The sequence below is a fragment of the Sciurus carolinensis genome, chromosome 4, assembly GCF_902686445.1.
Source record: "Sciurus carolinensis chromosome 4, mSciCar1.2, whole genome shotgun sequence".
NCBI classification, from domain to species: Eukaryota; Metazoa; Chordata; class Mammalia; order Rodentia; family Sciuridae; genus Sciurus; species Sciurus carolinensis.
This window is the reverse complement of record NC_062216.1, coordinates 169,162,692-169,178,483: the sequence shown is the minus strand read 5'-3', so window position 1 is coordinate 169,178,483 and position 15,792 is coordinate 169,162,692. Positions and strand designations below refer to the sequence as shown.

The window sequence follows — 15,792 nt, the reverse complement described above, 5'->3', positions numbered from 1 at the left end:
GTTTAATAGTCATCATATTTCATTTGTTCTGAAAGGTATATATGTTGTTCATTTCTATAGTATTCATTATGGGCTCTAGTTGTAACCTCTTCTGTCTTCCTTCTCTCTCTCTCTCTCTCTTTTTCTTTTTCCAGTGCTGGGGATTGAACCCAGGGCCTTGCATTTTCTAGGCAAGCATTTTGCCCCTGAGCAATATCCCTAGCCCTTACCTTTAATTAAAAAGAAAGAAAGTGCAGTAGACTGCTCAGTAGCACTTTCTAGCCTAGTTTATCTGTCAAGTGATGTATATGTTGCATTGAATAAGAATCTATTCTAAACTCCAGGCAGATAGGCATGTATTGATACCCTTCCATCTTGGCCTCTGGGACATTGGTACTTTTTTCAAATGAGACTAGAAAGAATCTTTTTTGGTAAGGTTTTTTTTTCAGATTATGATCAATGCTCAAAGTGACAACGTATGAATATATTAAGTCATAACTAATGTATTGATGTTATATGAATCTAAAAAGACATAATAAATACGACTCATAAAATTATTTGTTAATGTCTTTTGGAAATATGTTCTCTTCATGCTCCTAAGAGATAGGCAGAAAAATGGCTTACTTTTGCAACCGTCTGCAAAAATATTAAATTTGAATCTCTTGGCTGTTTCACCAGATTTATCCTTGTCTAAATTGTTTTCTTCACAATATGTTTATAGATCCTTAAATCAAAACATTCCTTCTCCAATTGTGTTTAAATGACTTTTAGTAAAAGAAGCTTTCTCTTTCTTAGGATTGTGCCTCTTAGTTCTTTAGAATTTGACTAGAACCATATAATTTCATATGTATGTGTTTGCAGAGTTTGTTCCTTGGTTAACATATTTATAAAATATATACTGTGTGTCAGACACTTTTTTACAATTCTGTATGGTATTTTTCTTTAATCATTTCAGGACTGATGAGGAACATTTTAATATCTCAAGATGGTGTTAAGTTGGGACCATGTGTTTTCAAAAAAGAAGCACCTGGCTCATTGTATTGTTCTACTCTGAGGCAGCCTTGGGGTACCAAGGTCCATCTTTATGCTTGTAAGGATCATGATGCTTGTGAAACTGTTTCAGGTGTTTTGTGACACTTCATAACTGCCGCTTGCCTGCCTATCCTAATTCTCTAAGGGATGAGGAACTCTACTATGAGCTTCTAGTCCCTGCTGAAGCACTTTGAGAAGTCACCACTTTCTCCTACCTGTAATTATTGTACCACATCCATACTCACTTAAAACCATGTAAGCTACTTATGTGAGAGTTGTCAGTTCTGTTTTCTCAGATACTGTCATGGACTGAGCATGTAATCAATAAGCCACTTCCCCTTCTCTTAAGCTGTTATTTAGAAATTTTATTTAAAACTAGATCAAAATAAGTACCTTGTTCTTGGTTTTGTTTTCCTTTTTTGTGGTGCTAGGGATTGAACCCAGGGCCTTACTGTTACTAGGTAAGTGTTCTACCACAGAGCTATATGTTCAGCCCCAAAGTGCTACTTCAGTATTATAAAAATGGAAAATTATCGCTCTTGTACAAGTAAGGAAACTCACTACTCTCTTCATGTGAAAAGGTGCTGCTGCCAGCCATTTTGCTACCAGCAAGGCTTCCAGATTGCTTCTAATAGTAGTGGCATGTATTATACTGTGGCACAAAGTCTCCTTACCTGACATCAGAGGCAGTATATAAATGGAATAACAGTATGTAGCTTTAAGATAGCAAAGCTTAACGTGTTACATTTTACTTCCCCTTTTTCTCGGCCTCTTTGCTTTTAAGGAGTGGTGAATGTGTTACTAACAACTCCACTCTGGGTGGTAAACACCAGACTGAAGCTTCAAGGGGCAAAATTTCGGAACGAAGACATTGTACCAACCAACTACAAAGGCATTATTGGTAAGTGTCCCTTAACTGTGTTCCTCTTCAAGGGTTTGTCTCTCTTTGTGTCTGTAATCTGTTGCCACAATAAAGCTATATAACAGACAATCTCAAGTCCCAACCATTACCAGTAAGTGTTTGTTAGCTCATGTGTGTGTGAGTTGGTAGGAATTTGACTCATGTAGGCAGACCCCAGATGAGAATCTCAGCTTCATATGTTTCCTCTCTTCTGGGACCTGCCTTGAGCAAATTCTTCTCATGGCAGTGGCAAAAATGTAAGAGGACAAACCCAGTGGTACAAGCATATTTCAAGCCCCTATTTGCCTCTTACCTGCTTACATTCTAATGGCCAGAAAATACATGGGCAAGCCCAAGACACAGGGTAGACTTCTGTAGTGAATGGGAGGAAGTTTAAAAACAAATAAAAAATACAAAACAACCCAGGACTTCATGCATGCTAGGCAGGCACTCTACCACTGAGCTGCACTCCTAAACCAAGTAAATTATTTTTTCTAGTGTCTTTGAATAAAGATACTAGATTGGTTTCTGATGTCTTTGAGCTTCTGTTTTTTAATAGTACCACATTGTCAGGTTCTCCTTTCTCATATATCTCTCTTTATATCAAGATCAGTAGTGGTGGTGGTGGTGATGGTAGTAGTGAGGCACATTGTCCTTTTCTTCTTTTCCCCCTCCTCCCCTTCCTCTCTCTGTTCCTCTTTTTCCTTCTCCTCCCCCTTTTTCTTCTTTTTATTTGTTTGTTTGTTTGTTTTGTTGGTATTAAGGATTGAACTCAGGGGTGCTTTACCACTGATCTTTTTTTTTTTGAGACAGGGTCTCTCTAAGTTGCCCAGCCTGTCCTTGAACTTGGGATCCTCCTGTGTCAGCATCCCAAGTTGCTGGGATCATAGGCATGCACTTGACAAAACAGAAGTTTTCTTATAAGGCAAATCTTTTGTCTTATTTTTTTAAATATTGAAACAATTTTAAAACATAAATTGTCAGTTTGCAAATACTGACAAGTTCTTGGTGTTGGCAAAATTTTGACATCTAACCCTAAATTTCAGGAAGAGTTACCTGTGACTGAGGTTGGTCACTCAACAACTTGGTGACTCTATCTGATTATTATCAAAAAGTAATAAACCAGTGAACTTGTAAGTAAAATGACATTGTAAGAAGGAACTCTTCATAGAACCATATGGTTTGTGTTCTGAGTACATTTGAACCTTCTTTAGGTAAGCATTGTCATGATTTTCAAAATCCTGATCTCTTGTCTAGATGCTTTTCACCAAATTGTTCGAGATGAAGGAATCTTGGCTTTATGGAATGGCACGTTTCCCTCTTTGCTGTTGGTCTTCAATCCTGCCATCCAATTCATGTTTTATGAAGGTTTAAAACGGCAGCTTTTAAAAAAACGGATGAAGGTAATCCATGATTTTGAAAGCAGTCAAATAACCCCTCACATCCTCTCATTGTTTGTATTGATGTGATTTGTTCTTACTTTCCAGCTTTCTTCCTTGGATGTGTTCATCATTGGTGCAATAGCCAAAGCGATCGCCACCACAGTCACCTATCCCATGCAGACAGTACAGTCAATCCTGAGGGTGAGTGCTGGGGTTTTCCCTGCTTGAGTCAAACAGTATCCTAAAACACACGGCCTCTTTAATTAAAGCATTGCTAATACAGCAATAATGAAGTCAGTTGTTGTGCCAGAGTATTCCCCATCCATTTTTCCATTTATTTGATATTCTGCTAACCAGACAAACTGTCATTTGGCTTCTTGTTTGGTTTAGAATGAAGTTTATGTTTATAATTTTTAAGAAAACAAAGCATCTCAGAAAATCCATATGTGGGAAAAGATTCTTCAGGGGCCTCAGGAAAGTTTGCTTCCTTCTCATTCAAGTTGATTTGCCTGGTACTCTACAGATTATTCTTTACAAAATCAGAGGTCAATTCTTTAGTTCTTTCAGGAGGAATTGTTGATTTGGTTTTCAGAAGCACTTTCACTTTGTTTTTTTCTTACATTCAGTTATTTATACATTCAAATGTTTATTAAGCACTCACTCTGTGTGAAGAGTTGGGTATACAGTGGTGACTAAAATGGTCATAATTTCTGCTCTTGAAGAGCTAGTGGAAGAGAGAATGAATAAACAGGTGGAAGAAGCAGACAGTTACAAATTTCTTTAAAACAGCCATTGAGGAAGCAAAGGGCATGTGTGACTTGGTGGAGCGGGCATGTCGAGGATCCTCTTGGGTAGCTCAAATGGAGATGAACTTCTCCGAGGAGGTATATTTTTATTTAAATCAAGATGAAAGGAAAGATGAAGACCCAGCCATGCAAGGACAAAGGAAAATACATTCTAGGAATAGGGAATGTAATGTGCCCTTAGCTTGGTGCATTTTAGGAACTGAAAGGAGGCTTTCATGACTGGAGAGTGGCTGGCCCAGGGTGAGATTAGAAAAGTAGCAAGGAAGCTGGAGACAAAGTGTAAGGAAAAGAATGTTATTCTCAGCACAGTGGGTTAAACTGGGTGTTAATGTGATCTGATGTTTGGTCCCTGAGGACTGCTTTGACTATCATGTAGGGAATTGAGAAGGTGGGGAGGTGGTTAGGTACAAGACCATTTCAGTAATCCAGGTGAGAGAGAATGGTGGCTCAGACAGGTAGCAGCAGTAGAGATGAGAGATTGTATTACAGGGCTGGGGCCTTCCATGAAACTGAGGCAGCACAAACCCCAGGTCAGAACGATTTCAGGTCAGATGTGTTGCCCAGAGTAATAGGCTTGAGTTTCTTAAAGGGATAGGAAAAAGAAAAGGAGAACATGCTCAAGGGAGAGAGTGGGTCTTCTCAAGAGAGGAATGGGCCTCCTCTCCTACCTTCCAGTTTTATTGGTAGTCCCAGGAAAGTTGCCAGAGAGTTCTGCCGAGGTCTGCCTCTTGACTTTTGACAGACAGCTGGATGACATCAACTTTCAAATCCCCACTGCCATGACAACTCTAGGTCACTTTGGCCCATGCTGCCTGGCTCTAATTAGAACCTGTTCTTACAGATTTTATGGTTAGGAAGAATTATCCTTATCTCCCTGAGTTCTGGGATCTGATCTGTGTAAGGATCACAAGGCCTCCCCTCTCCCTTTCTGGGTAACTTGTGTTCTTATTAACATTTTGGGGCCTGCACTTCTGCAGATAACAGGTAGTTCACTGAGGAATGTAACATGTCCTGTAGACTTAAGTCAGGCAGGGCTACAGGTAAATAAACTACTTTTTAAAAGTGAAAGCATGTGGGGGTAAGCACAGTGGGCCCAATATATTCCCTTATCCTCAGGTTCCCACCACTCATGTCTGTCCCCTACTAATAGGATGCAAACAGATTCAAGATTTCTGTGGAGCTAAAGCCGTAGTTCAGTGGTAAAGTGCTTGCATATTACTATCAAAAAAAAAAAAAATCTGTTTTGAAGAGAACACTCAAAGGACTTATTGCTAGATAAAACAAGAGTGGTAGAGAGTATTTCAGTTAAAAATATTACATTCAGGGGCTCGGGATATAGCTCAGTTGGTAGAGTGCTTGCCTTGCATGCACAAGATCCTGGGTTCAATCACTGCCACCACACACACACACACAAAAAAAATTACATCCTGTTAAAAGTATTTTTGCTAATGATGATTTCAGAATTGGTACTTAATAGAAAATAATTTAGTGACATTCATATAAATGCATTTTAACATTTTTATAACATAACAATGTGAAGAGTATAGACTTACAGAGGTTCTAGTTGGTTAATGTTTATCAGCACTTCTTAAAGAACTGGGAGTTAGTAAACCATACCATTAATATCTAAATCATCATCTTGGACATGTTTTGTGGTTTTTTCCTCTTTGAAGGTAGAATCTTCCCCATAATTCTCTAAAAATGAAAACTCTTGGGACTGGGGCATCTGGGTTAGTAGTGCATATTTAGCATGCATGAGGCCCTGGGTTCTATTCCTAGCACCAAAAACAAAAAATAACTTATGCTTGCTTTATTCATATTCATTTTCATTTTCATATTCATATTCATTTTTATTTATTTCATTAAAACATTTTACTCATTAAATTGAAAAATAAAGGACTGATGAAATCTCTGGTACAGATTGGATATTTTTATTATTGTATATAAGACATTACACCAGCACAGCTTCCTTTCCAGGTCGAAGTTTAGATAAATGAAGCAGTAATAAACAGTAATTATTTATTTTTGTTTTTTCTTCTTCAGTTTGGTCGTCACAGACTAAACCCAGAAAACAGAACCCTGGGGAGTCTACGGAATGTTCTCTATCTTCTTCACCAACGAGTCAAGTGAGCTTTGTAGATGCTTCACATTCTGTCCCTCCTTTCAGCAGCCATTTCTGCCAGGAAGTAGTTGGATACTTCTGCTGTGGCAGTGGCAGTCTCAAACATTGTGTACTATACTTAGACATTTCTCAGTTTTAGGAGTTTAGTGTAATTTGACAGCATTTTGGGAGTTACAAATATACAGAACTCCTTTAGAAAAGGAGCTCTCCAGGATTGGAGGTGAAGCTTAGTGGTATAGTATGTTCTCAGCATGCGTGATATATCATGATTTATTTACCAGTACACTTATTGATGAATATTTAAGTTATTTCAATCTCTAGCAGAAAAAAAAAAAAAAAGAAAGAAGAGGAACCCTGTAATCTAACCTAGAATTCATTCTGCCTGAGTGCTGCTCCCTTCAGTGGATGTCCCATGACCTCCCTTAGGAATATTGCTCTGCTTCCAGAGCATCAGCAGTCCTGTGAAAAAGAGGGGGTGGAGGAAAGAGTAATGACTATTGTGAAGGTAATGATGCTAAGAGTAGCTAATATTTTGAAGTGTTTGCTCCATGGCAGACATTGAACTAGATGCTATAACATGGATAATCTCACCTAATCCTAACAATAACTGTGTAAGGTAGGAACTATAATCATTTCTGTTTCCTTTGAAGAAATCGACACTTAAGGAATTCAAATCGGGGACTTTTTTGAAACAAAAGCTGCTCTAACTTTATTTTTGTTCCTAGATTTAAGATACTTTGAAAATAAATTCATTATAAAAATAGACTGTGCATGGCATAAACAATAAAATCAAAGACAAAGAATTGATATAAAGTGAAAAATAAATACCATACCAAGTGTGGAGAAGCATGTGAAGCAAGCAGAACTTTCCTGTTATTGGTGGGAATGTAGAATAGTCCACCTGCCTTGGAAAATATTTTGGCATTTTCTTTTAAAAACTAAGCATACCTACCATAGGACCCAGCCATTCCATTCCAAGGTACTTACCCAAGAGCAGTGAAAGCATATGTGCATGTCTACTTGTAAACAAATAAAGACTAACATACAAAGATTAACAGCTTTATTTGTAAGAGTAAAAAACTGAAGACAGCCCAAATGTCTGTCACTGGGTGAAAAAAAAATATCCACCCTGTGCTATACTCAAACAGTAGAAAACTATTCAGAAATAAAAAAAGAAGGAATTGTTGATTAACTGAACAGCATGGAAGAATCCCATAATAATATTTGAGTGAAAGAAGTCAGGCAAAAAATAATCATACTAAATTATTCTACTTTTATGAAATTCTAGAAAATACAAACTAACCTGATTTCTATTTCTACCAGCATTGGGAGAGTTAAGAACGTTGTAGTTACATTAGAGTATTATAAAGAAAAGTGGTGGTAAATGGTAAATGGTCTGTGAGGTTATGTAGTTTAAAATTCAATGTGTTTTCACATCTTTTATCTTATTTGGTTCTCACTCAACCTTGTAGATGTGGAAGGTGATTATATTCCTGTTTTACAGATGAGAAAACAAATTTAGAGAAAGAAAGTGACTTGTCCGACACCAAACAGATGCAGAGCCAGATGTTCAAACTCAGAAGCCTAGTAAACACTCGGAATAATTGAATGAATGAAGAGCTTTCATTCTGTGCATTAGAATGTTCTGCACTGATGAAAGTACCCATACTATCCAGTAGACTTACCAATGGCTGCATGTAGCTAATGAGTGTGTAAAACAGTCCCACTACAACTGAGATACTAAATTTTAAATTTTAAAAAATTTTACGTGCCACATATGACTAGTGGTTACTGTAATAGATAATATACTGTGCTGTGCCTGGCCTTTCTAAACTTTTGTGTGCTGCGGTTATGACTCAGTGGTAAAGCACTTGCCTCACACATATGAGGCACTGGGTTTGATCCTCAGCACCACTAAATAAATAAATAAATAAATAAATAAATAAAAGGTATTGTGTCCATCTACAACTAAGAAAAAAAAAAAAAAAAGAATCCCCAGAAGTGCTTGTTAAAATGCAGATTCATGCCTCTCTCTGGGGTGGGAATTGATTATCTGTGTACTAAATAAACACTTTCTTTTTTGACATGGTGGACCTCACCTTGAGAGGCACAGAAATGGAATTTCTTGGGTTTCTTGGGTTAACATAATTCAAGTTAGTCAGTGAACTAGGAATTCATGGGCCAGGTCTGTTTCTACACAGCAAATGAATGAAGTAATAGGTTCTGAATGGAGTACTTGATTGATTTTAATCTCTTGATCTGCATTTTATATACAGCCCTGGAGTTACTGATGAACTAGCATATGACTTTTATTCACTCTCAACAAATTGCTCTGGAGAGGTCATTTGATCTGATTTCCTGGTTCTGGCATTTTTCTCTGAGGTTCTTAAGGGCTGGGCCCCAGGCTGGTATCTTCCTCATCACCTGGGAGCTTTTTAGAAATGCAATCTCTGGAGTCCCATCCCAAACTTAATGAATCAGAAACTCCGGGAATGGACCCAACATTCTGATTTAACAAGCCCTTCAGGTGATTCAGATGCTTACTAAATTTGAGAACCACTGAACTAAAGGATGAAATGTATGGGAAGATCCAGTTTTTGTTTTCTCTTTCTCTAGTTCTATTGATGCTAAAATCATCTAAGCCAATTGGCAGCTTTCCTACCACTCAGGACTCTAAAGTTGAAATAACAGAGTTGGGAGATTGTTAAATTTAAGTTTTTAGGTCTCAGATTTTGGCACTAAGATGGTTTTAGTAGATTTCAGGATCTCTGTCCTTTTAGTGGAATAGCACCAGCATTCCACTAATGAATGATAACTCTAAAGACCAAGTATTGATAGCTCATGAATACTCAACTTTATCAGTCTCCAAATGCCTTTAAAGCTAAGAAGTACTTTGACAACAGAAGTCTGGGGTTAAAAATCTAAATAGACTCCATTGCTTGTTTTGATCCTCAGGGAAAAAAACCTTTCAAAGTAGCTATCGGGATAGCTTGTTTCTCTGATGCAGGAATTGACTTTAACAGATAAAACCTGTTTGTTCCAACTTCTTTCCTTTTAGGCGCTTTGGAATAATGGGACTCTACAAAGGCCTTGAAGCCAAACTGCTACAGACTGTCCTCACGGCTGCTCTCATGTTCCTCGTTTATGAGAAACTGACAGCTGCTACCTTCACCATAATGGGGCTGAAGAGTGCTCGCAAGCACTGAGACACTGCCTACAGGAAAGTGCAAAGATGCTCTCGATGGGGGAGTCCTTCCAAATGTCAAGAAGTGATTCTCCTTTCTCTCTTGTCATCTGCAACTACAAAGGTTTCTCATTGGCTGGAAAAACAGCAGAGGGTATCCAGGGAGTATAGCCAGCTGAACCTGTTGCCAACTTGATTTTTCCAATGACTGGTTGGATTTGGGGGTGGAAGTTGGACTAATATGAAAAGAAAACATTATTGAAAACCTAAAAACAAAAGTTGGGGTGTTTGTTGGGTTACTTAAGGGAAAAGGACTGTTACTCTCATGTGTAATTTTTCCCATCCAAAGTTAAATATACCAGATGTTGTCTTTTTCTGAACTCTCTCCCAGATTCTAGGACAAATTCAGTGACATGTAATTTTCCTCGGATGCTTTTGTATGTCTTAATCCTGGTTTTTCCTTACCACAAATATTATGACTGTGCCAGGGGTGTGACTTTATTTTGGTTGGGCTTTTTTTCTCCTGCTTAAGGAGAGTTATGTGAGCTATTTATTTTGTGGGGAAATGAACATTATTAATCCCAAATGATTCTCTTACAGACTATTTGTAAACATCACTTATTAATTCGTGTTTGAGATAATTTTTAAAATATTTATTTTCAGTCAACTCTTTCATTGAGGTTTTATGTCCATGCCTATAAGCCCCAGTCAGTCAATCCCTAATAAACTGTCAGCACAAAAGATGTTCTTGGCATTTGCTCTTTATTAAGGTGTTACATTGGTTGTGCAACCTGTAGTAAAAATCACAAAAAAGGGAGGGGAGCAAATACCTTGTGTAGTCTCTAGAATATTCTCTCCCTTTATAGACTCTGGGTGAAGTCTGTATATTTTGGGAAACATCCAATCGAGGTTATTTTTATTTGGAAAAGTCCCTTAGAGACTTCCTGTTCAAACTGTGGTCCATCAAACAGGAGCATTGACTCCAGCTGAGAGATTGTTGGAATTACAGCCCAGCCTTCTGAACTGCTTTCTGCAGTTTAACAAGTTCCTCAGTGATCCCAATTTACATTACAGTTCCAGAAACCTTAGGGTCCCGGACTAGCAGAAGATGGGATTGGTTTCAATTATAGAAACCAAGATTTTTCTCAAAGAAAGCTAGACTGATATATGAAGACAACTTCTGAAAATTCTAGGAGTCTCATGTCATCATTTGCTTTCCCCTGAAGAGCATGCAGCTAGTAGATTTAGACATCTCAAGCAAGAAGGAAATTCTCTTGACGTTGGTAGACTAACTCTTTGGATTCCTATGACATGGTTTTTTTCCCTGTAACAGAATGACTGGTGTTTTATCTTAAGTCTGTGATTCAATCAGTCAGAAGGAGTAACAATGATGTGTCTGTGGACTTCGGTGTTTAAATCAATTTTGAGAGTGAGAATTTCTGTTGTTTTCCCTCCTTGCTGCCTATGGTAATTTCAAAATATGTTATTATTAAACTAGTACTAAGCCGGGTGCAGTGGCACAGCCTATAATCCCAGCAGCTTGGGAGGCTGAGGAAGGAGGATCACGAGTTCAAAACTGGCCTCAGCAAGATGAGGCAACAAGCAACTCAGTGAGATCCTATCTCTAAATAAAATACAAAATAAGGCTGGGGATGTGGCTCAGTGGTCAAGTGCCCCTGAGTTCAATCCCCAGTTACCCACCCACCAAAAAGAAAAAAAAGACTAATACTAATTGAAAGAGCATTTTGTTGTTCTAGAAAACAAGAATTAGAAGGAACTAAACTGAGTATTTGTTCTCTATTTAAGCCAGAGACTTGAAGACAGAGTTAGCCCCACACTACTTTTAATTTCACTTTAAGGTTTGTGAATATCTGTGGTGGGTCTTAGGTAGGAAGCACAAAACTATTATTTTGACTTCTGTACAGTAGGAGAGTGATTACATTGGTTCTACTACATTTTGTTATTGTTTTAATTGTGCTCTTCACTTTAAATATGAAGTTCAAGCTCTGGGTATTATAGATTGGTATGTTAGAGTAACTTCCAGCCCAAAATATATAGCTATATTAGATGTTTATGATGTGAGAATGTACTTGATGTTTCCTTTTTTCTGGATTTATGAGGGAGGAGTTTAATATTGAGATTTTGTGTTCCTTGTGGAAGCTTACAGAATCACTAGTTCAAACTAGATAACAACTCACCTAGTTTTATAACCTTTGATTAATAATAACTTGGTTGAGAAAATTAAAGAACTCTGAGGTTCATACTAGGAAAATGGAATTTTTAAAAATTATTCTTTGGCAGTTTCTCTAGAATATGAAGATAAAGAACCTTAGGGATTATATTAATGTTGCTGCAGTGGAAAATTCAATTTCTGTAAATATTTAATCTCTGTTTTGAAGTGGACACTGTAATATTTCTGCCCTTGTCTATTTTACAATTAACTTTGAAATGTACAACTAGGATTTACCATAAGAACATGAGCAGTGGGATTAGAAATCTTGGGTTTTATTCCCAGTTTTATCACCAACTAGAAAATGATGTCATCTCTCCTGTGCTTCAGCTTTTTGAAAAGTGGAAATAATAATACTCACTACCCACTTCAGAGAGTGTGTGAGCTAATGATGTCAGCTAAATCCCTTTGCAGTCATTGGGGTAGGGAGGATCTGAGTGAGCTTGACAGCACTCAGATTTATGTAGCAATTTCCTTTCTCAGAACCTCATTTTCTCATTCTGTAATCCCAGTATCTCTGTGAAATAGGTAGGGACCAGTAACAATATTCCCATTTAATTAACAAGGAAATCGAGACTGGCTCTTTGAGCCTGGTATAAGATTAAGAGGACGGGCTGGGGATATAGCTCAGTTGGTAGAGTGCTTGCCTTGCAAGCACAAGGCCCTGGGTTCAATCCCCAGCACCACAAAAAAAAAAAAAAAAAGATTAAGAGGATGGGTTCTGAAATTAGACATTGTTTCATACTCTGGCCTTATTCCGTACCAACTCTTGGAACAAAGCCATTCCTGAACTACAAGGCAAGTCATTTTCCTTAACGGTAGAATGGAGATCTTGATAAACCTAGTTTATGGGGTGGTTGGAAAGATTAAATGAGATCACATACATAAATTACTTGCAGTATGAGAAGAGCCAGATGAATGTTAGCAGTGACTATTATTAGATTATTGTTATTGATTAGGGAAACAGGTATTCGAGTAGATGTAACTGGTCAAGTAGAAGACACTCTGGATTTTAAGCCGGACCTAGTTGCCCGTTTTCCTTCTGTCACATCATAGACCTGTTGCCACAGATAGCTCATTTAATCTTTGTGAGCCTCTGTATCTTCCACTATCAAACAGAAATGATTGCTTTTCAGGTTAGGGTTGTAACTCAGTGGTAGAGCACTTGCCTAGCATGTGGGAGGCCTTGGGCTCTATCCTCAGCACCACACAGAAAAGGATTACTTTGCAGGGCTATTCTGAGGATTAGATAAGGGGTGTGTGTGTATTTATAAAGCATCTAGCACAATATTTGACATATATATGTGCTGAATAAATGCTGTTTGAGCCAAGAAAACCACTAGGTCTGACTGTGGGGCAGCTTTTCCTCCTCTTTCTCTTGGTTTTAATTGTGAATATTTCTTTTCTGGGAACCTTTCACTTTTATCTTCTCAAAAGAGAAAGAAAGTGCTATTTCAGCATCACAAGTACTAAAATTGGTATGATGCAAAGAAAACTAGTTCAGCCCCTGTGCAAAGGTGGCACACAAATTCACGAAGTGTTCCATATTTTTGTTTCTGGGTTTTTGTTTTGCTTTGTTTTTGGACTGGAGAGAATAATGAGAGTAGAATATTTGTTTTAAGTAAATGGTAAAAACCAAAAAACAAAGAAAAAGATGATGAGAGAAGCTAAATCTAGTAATTTTATATCTTATTCAATTTTCAAATTAAATCCTCCTGAAACTTACGTTAATCAGTAAACTTGAATTGATTCAATAGCAGGAAGTCAGTCACTCTAGTGTCTCACCTTGGCTTTTTTGAAAAGCTCAGGAATAGTGACCTTAAGGCCAAATGCCATACATCTAAGGAGAGCCTGGTAGGGGAATTACTTATCTGGCAGTATCGAATGTCATCAGAATACCAAATACATACGAAGGCTCATTTGTAGGATGTTTATATATGCAGTAAATGTGTCTGATTGAGACCTTAAAGGTTTTTTACTGTGTAAATGAAGGCCCTGGGTTAGTGCTGATCTTTGTAGGGCATACTAGTAGCCCCTGAAAAGTATGTTCAGTGGAACTTAGTGGGCAAAAAAAAAGTTTTCCATGTGTGGGTGAGAGAAGAAAATTGCCTTTTAAAGAGAGAGTGAAAAGGAAATTAGGAGATGTGAGAGTCAGGTGGGGAAAAAAGACAAGGCACCAATGCCTGACACAGCACTCAAGGAAGAGATGTTCAAAAACTGTGACAGGTGCACACAGGGCAGGGAACTGTGGAACCCAGCCAGTGGAGTCCAATCTGTAATGATGTCAGGGGAAGAAGTCCTCAGTTTGATTAACTGTAGTGCCCAAGAATGGGTAATGGAACTTCCATGCATTGAATGCCAGTTGTAGTTGATCCGCACGCATCTTGATATCCTTGTAATAATTCCAAACGCATGGGGTTCATTCCCATCAACAGCTGAAGTGGCCAAGGTTTAAAGAGAAACCTAAGGACAGTCATGAATAGAAATCAGGATTCAGAATTAAGCTGACTTGAAAACTTTATGCACTGCTATTCTGCATCCTTCAGGTGTCCTTAAAACCATCAAGGTCAGTGTGTAGTTCCCCTTTACATCCTAGATGGGCCTATGATTGAAGACATGCAATTCTTTCTGTTATGAACTCTTAGTACCCTATTATGATGCCACATGGCTCCAGGGACACCTGTGACCTCTGTCCAAAGGTGACTCCTTGAATCCATGCTACTTCATGCCTTAGTACTTTTGTTTATGCTTTCTGGTCCAACAGGAATCTCTTCCTATTACTAGTGAATTCCTGCTCAGATCAGGTATCAGCTGTTGCTGAAGGCCTTTCTGGAACTTTTTTCCCACCTATTTATTCAGGTCTTTCTTTATAATCCCATAGTATTTTTGTGCAAATGTCTGTCACTGAATCTTTTCATTTTGAATTACAGTAGTGTTTCACTGAGACTTGAGTTTTTTTTTTTTATATAACACATTTTTATACCTTTATCTTATTTATTTATTTATTTTGCATTCTTTTTTTTGATTCATTATACACAAATGGGGTCAACTTTCATTTCTCTGGTTGTACACGGAGTCACACCATTTGTGTAATCATTCATGTACATAGGTAGTGATGTTTGTCTCATTCTATTATCTTTCCTTTCCCCCACCCCCTCCCCACCTCTCATTTCCTTCTACATACTCCATCCTTCCTCCATTCTTCCCTAACTCCACCTCCCCAATTATGTATCATCATACATTTATCAGAGAAATCATTCAGCCTTTGGTTTTTTGGGACTGGCTTATTTCACTTAGCATGATATTCTCCAACTCCATCCATTTACCTGTGAATGCCATAATTTTATTCTTCTTTATGACTGAATAATATTCCATTGTATATATATATACCATAGTTTCTTTACCCATTCATCTATTGAAGGGCATCTAGGTTGGTTCCACAATCTAGCTATTGTGAATTCAGCTGCTATAAACATTATTTATTTTTTATGTGGTGCTGAAGATGGAACTCAGTGCCTCACATGTGCTAGGCAAGTGTTCTATACTGAAGTACAACCCCAGCCCTCTGGAGACTTGTTTTGGGGGGTTTTTTGTTTTTTGTTTTTTTAAGGTCTGATCTTATTTATTTGTTATTCTGAGACTTGGGTTTTTAAGGGAGGAAATGAGTCTTCATCAAAGAGCAGACTGGTTCATAATAGGCACCCATTTGTTGGGTATCTGGTTAAACATGGAACATTGATTTTTCTCCACTTAAATTTATCTATTTGCTAAGTAAGAGTTTACATGTTTTAGATGTCTTGTACTCTGGTGTTTTCTAGGTTGATTATCAGTTTTTTCATAATTTTTCCCTTAATTAGTGCACAATTTTTTGAAGCATACTTTCTTTTGAGAGTTAGTTGGATTTTAACCTTTAAGTGCTCATTATTTTTTGCTTTAAAGGGAGACAGCCAAATTATCTTCCCCAATGGTATCATCTAATAATTGTTCCTTTTTTATCTCATTCTTGTTTTGCTTTAGATTCTGTGGAATCCATTGGCAGAGTGACTTCTGGTCAGCCCAATAGTAGCTCCCTTTGTGGGTGCAGTATGGAGGGCCTTAGTAAATTGCACATTATATCCCAGGAAAAATGTTTCATTCATGTATTCAAGGAATCATG

General features: G+C 37.7%; 1 protein-coding gene and 1 non-coding gene across 3 annotated transcripts in view; both read left to right on the top strand.

The window, feature by feature from the left end:
- The window catches only part of Slc25a17 (solute carrier family 25 member 17), a 43,586-nt gene extending 33,437 nt beyond the window's left edge, over positions 1-10,149 (top strand). For both annotated transcript variants that reach the window (XM_047551140.1, XM_047551139.1), the window contains 5 exons: positions 1,796-1,912; positions 3,170-3,315; positions 3,400-3,495; positions 6,144-6,226; positions 9,281-10,149. In XM_047551140.1, the coding sequence (XP_047407096.1) occupies positions 1,796-1,912; positions 3,170-3,315; positions 3,400-3,495; positions 6,144-6,226; positions 9,281-9,428 (590 nt within the window). In that variant the 3' untranslated portion in view covers positions 9,429-10,149. The remainder of the gene's footprint in view (positions 1-1,795; positions 1,913-3,169; positions 3,316-3,399; positions 3,496-6,143; positions 6,227-9,280) is intronic.
- A 2,933-nt stretch (positions 10,150-13,082) lies between these two features.
- Positions 13,083-13,188, top strand: LOC124984086 (U6 spliceosomal RNA). Its single transcript, XR_007108553.1, has one exon. It is a non-coding gene; the product is annotated as a U6 spliceosomal RNA (small nuclear RNA).
- The last annotated feature ends 2,604 nt before the right edge of the window (positions 13,189-15,792 follow it).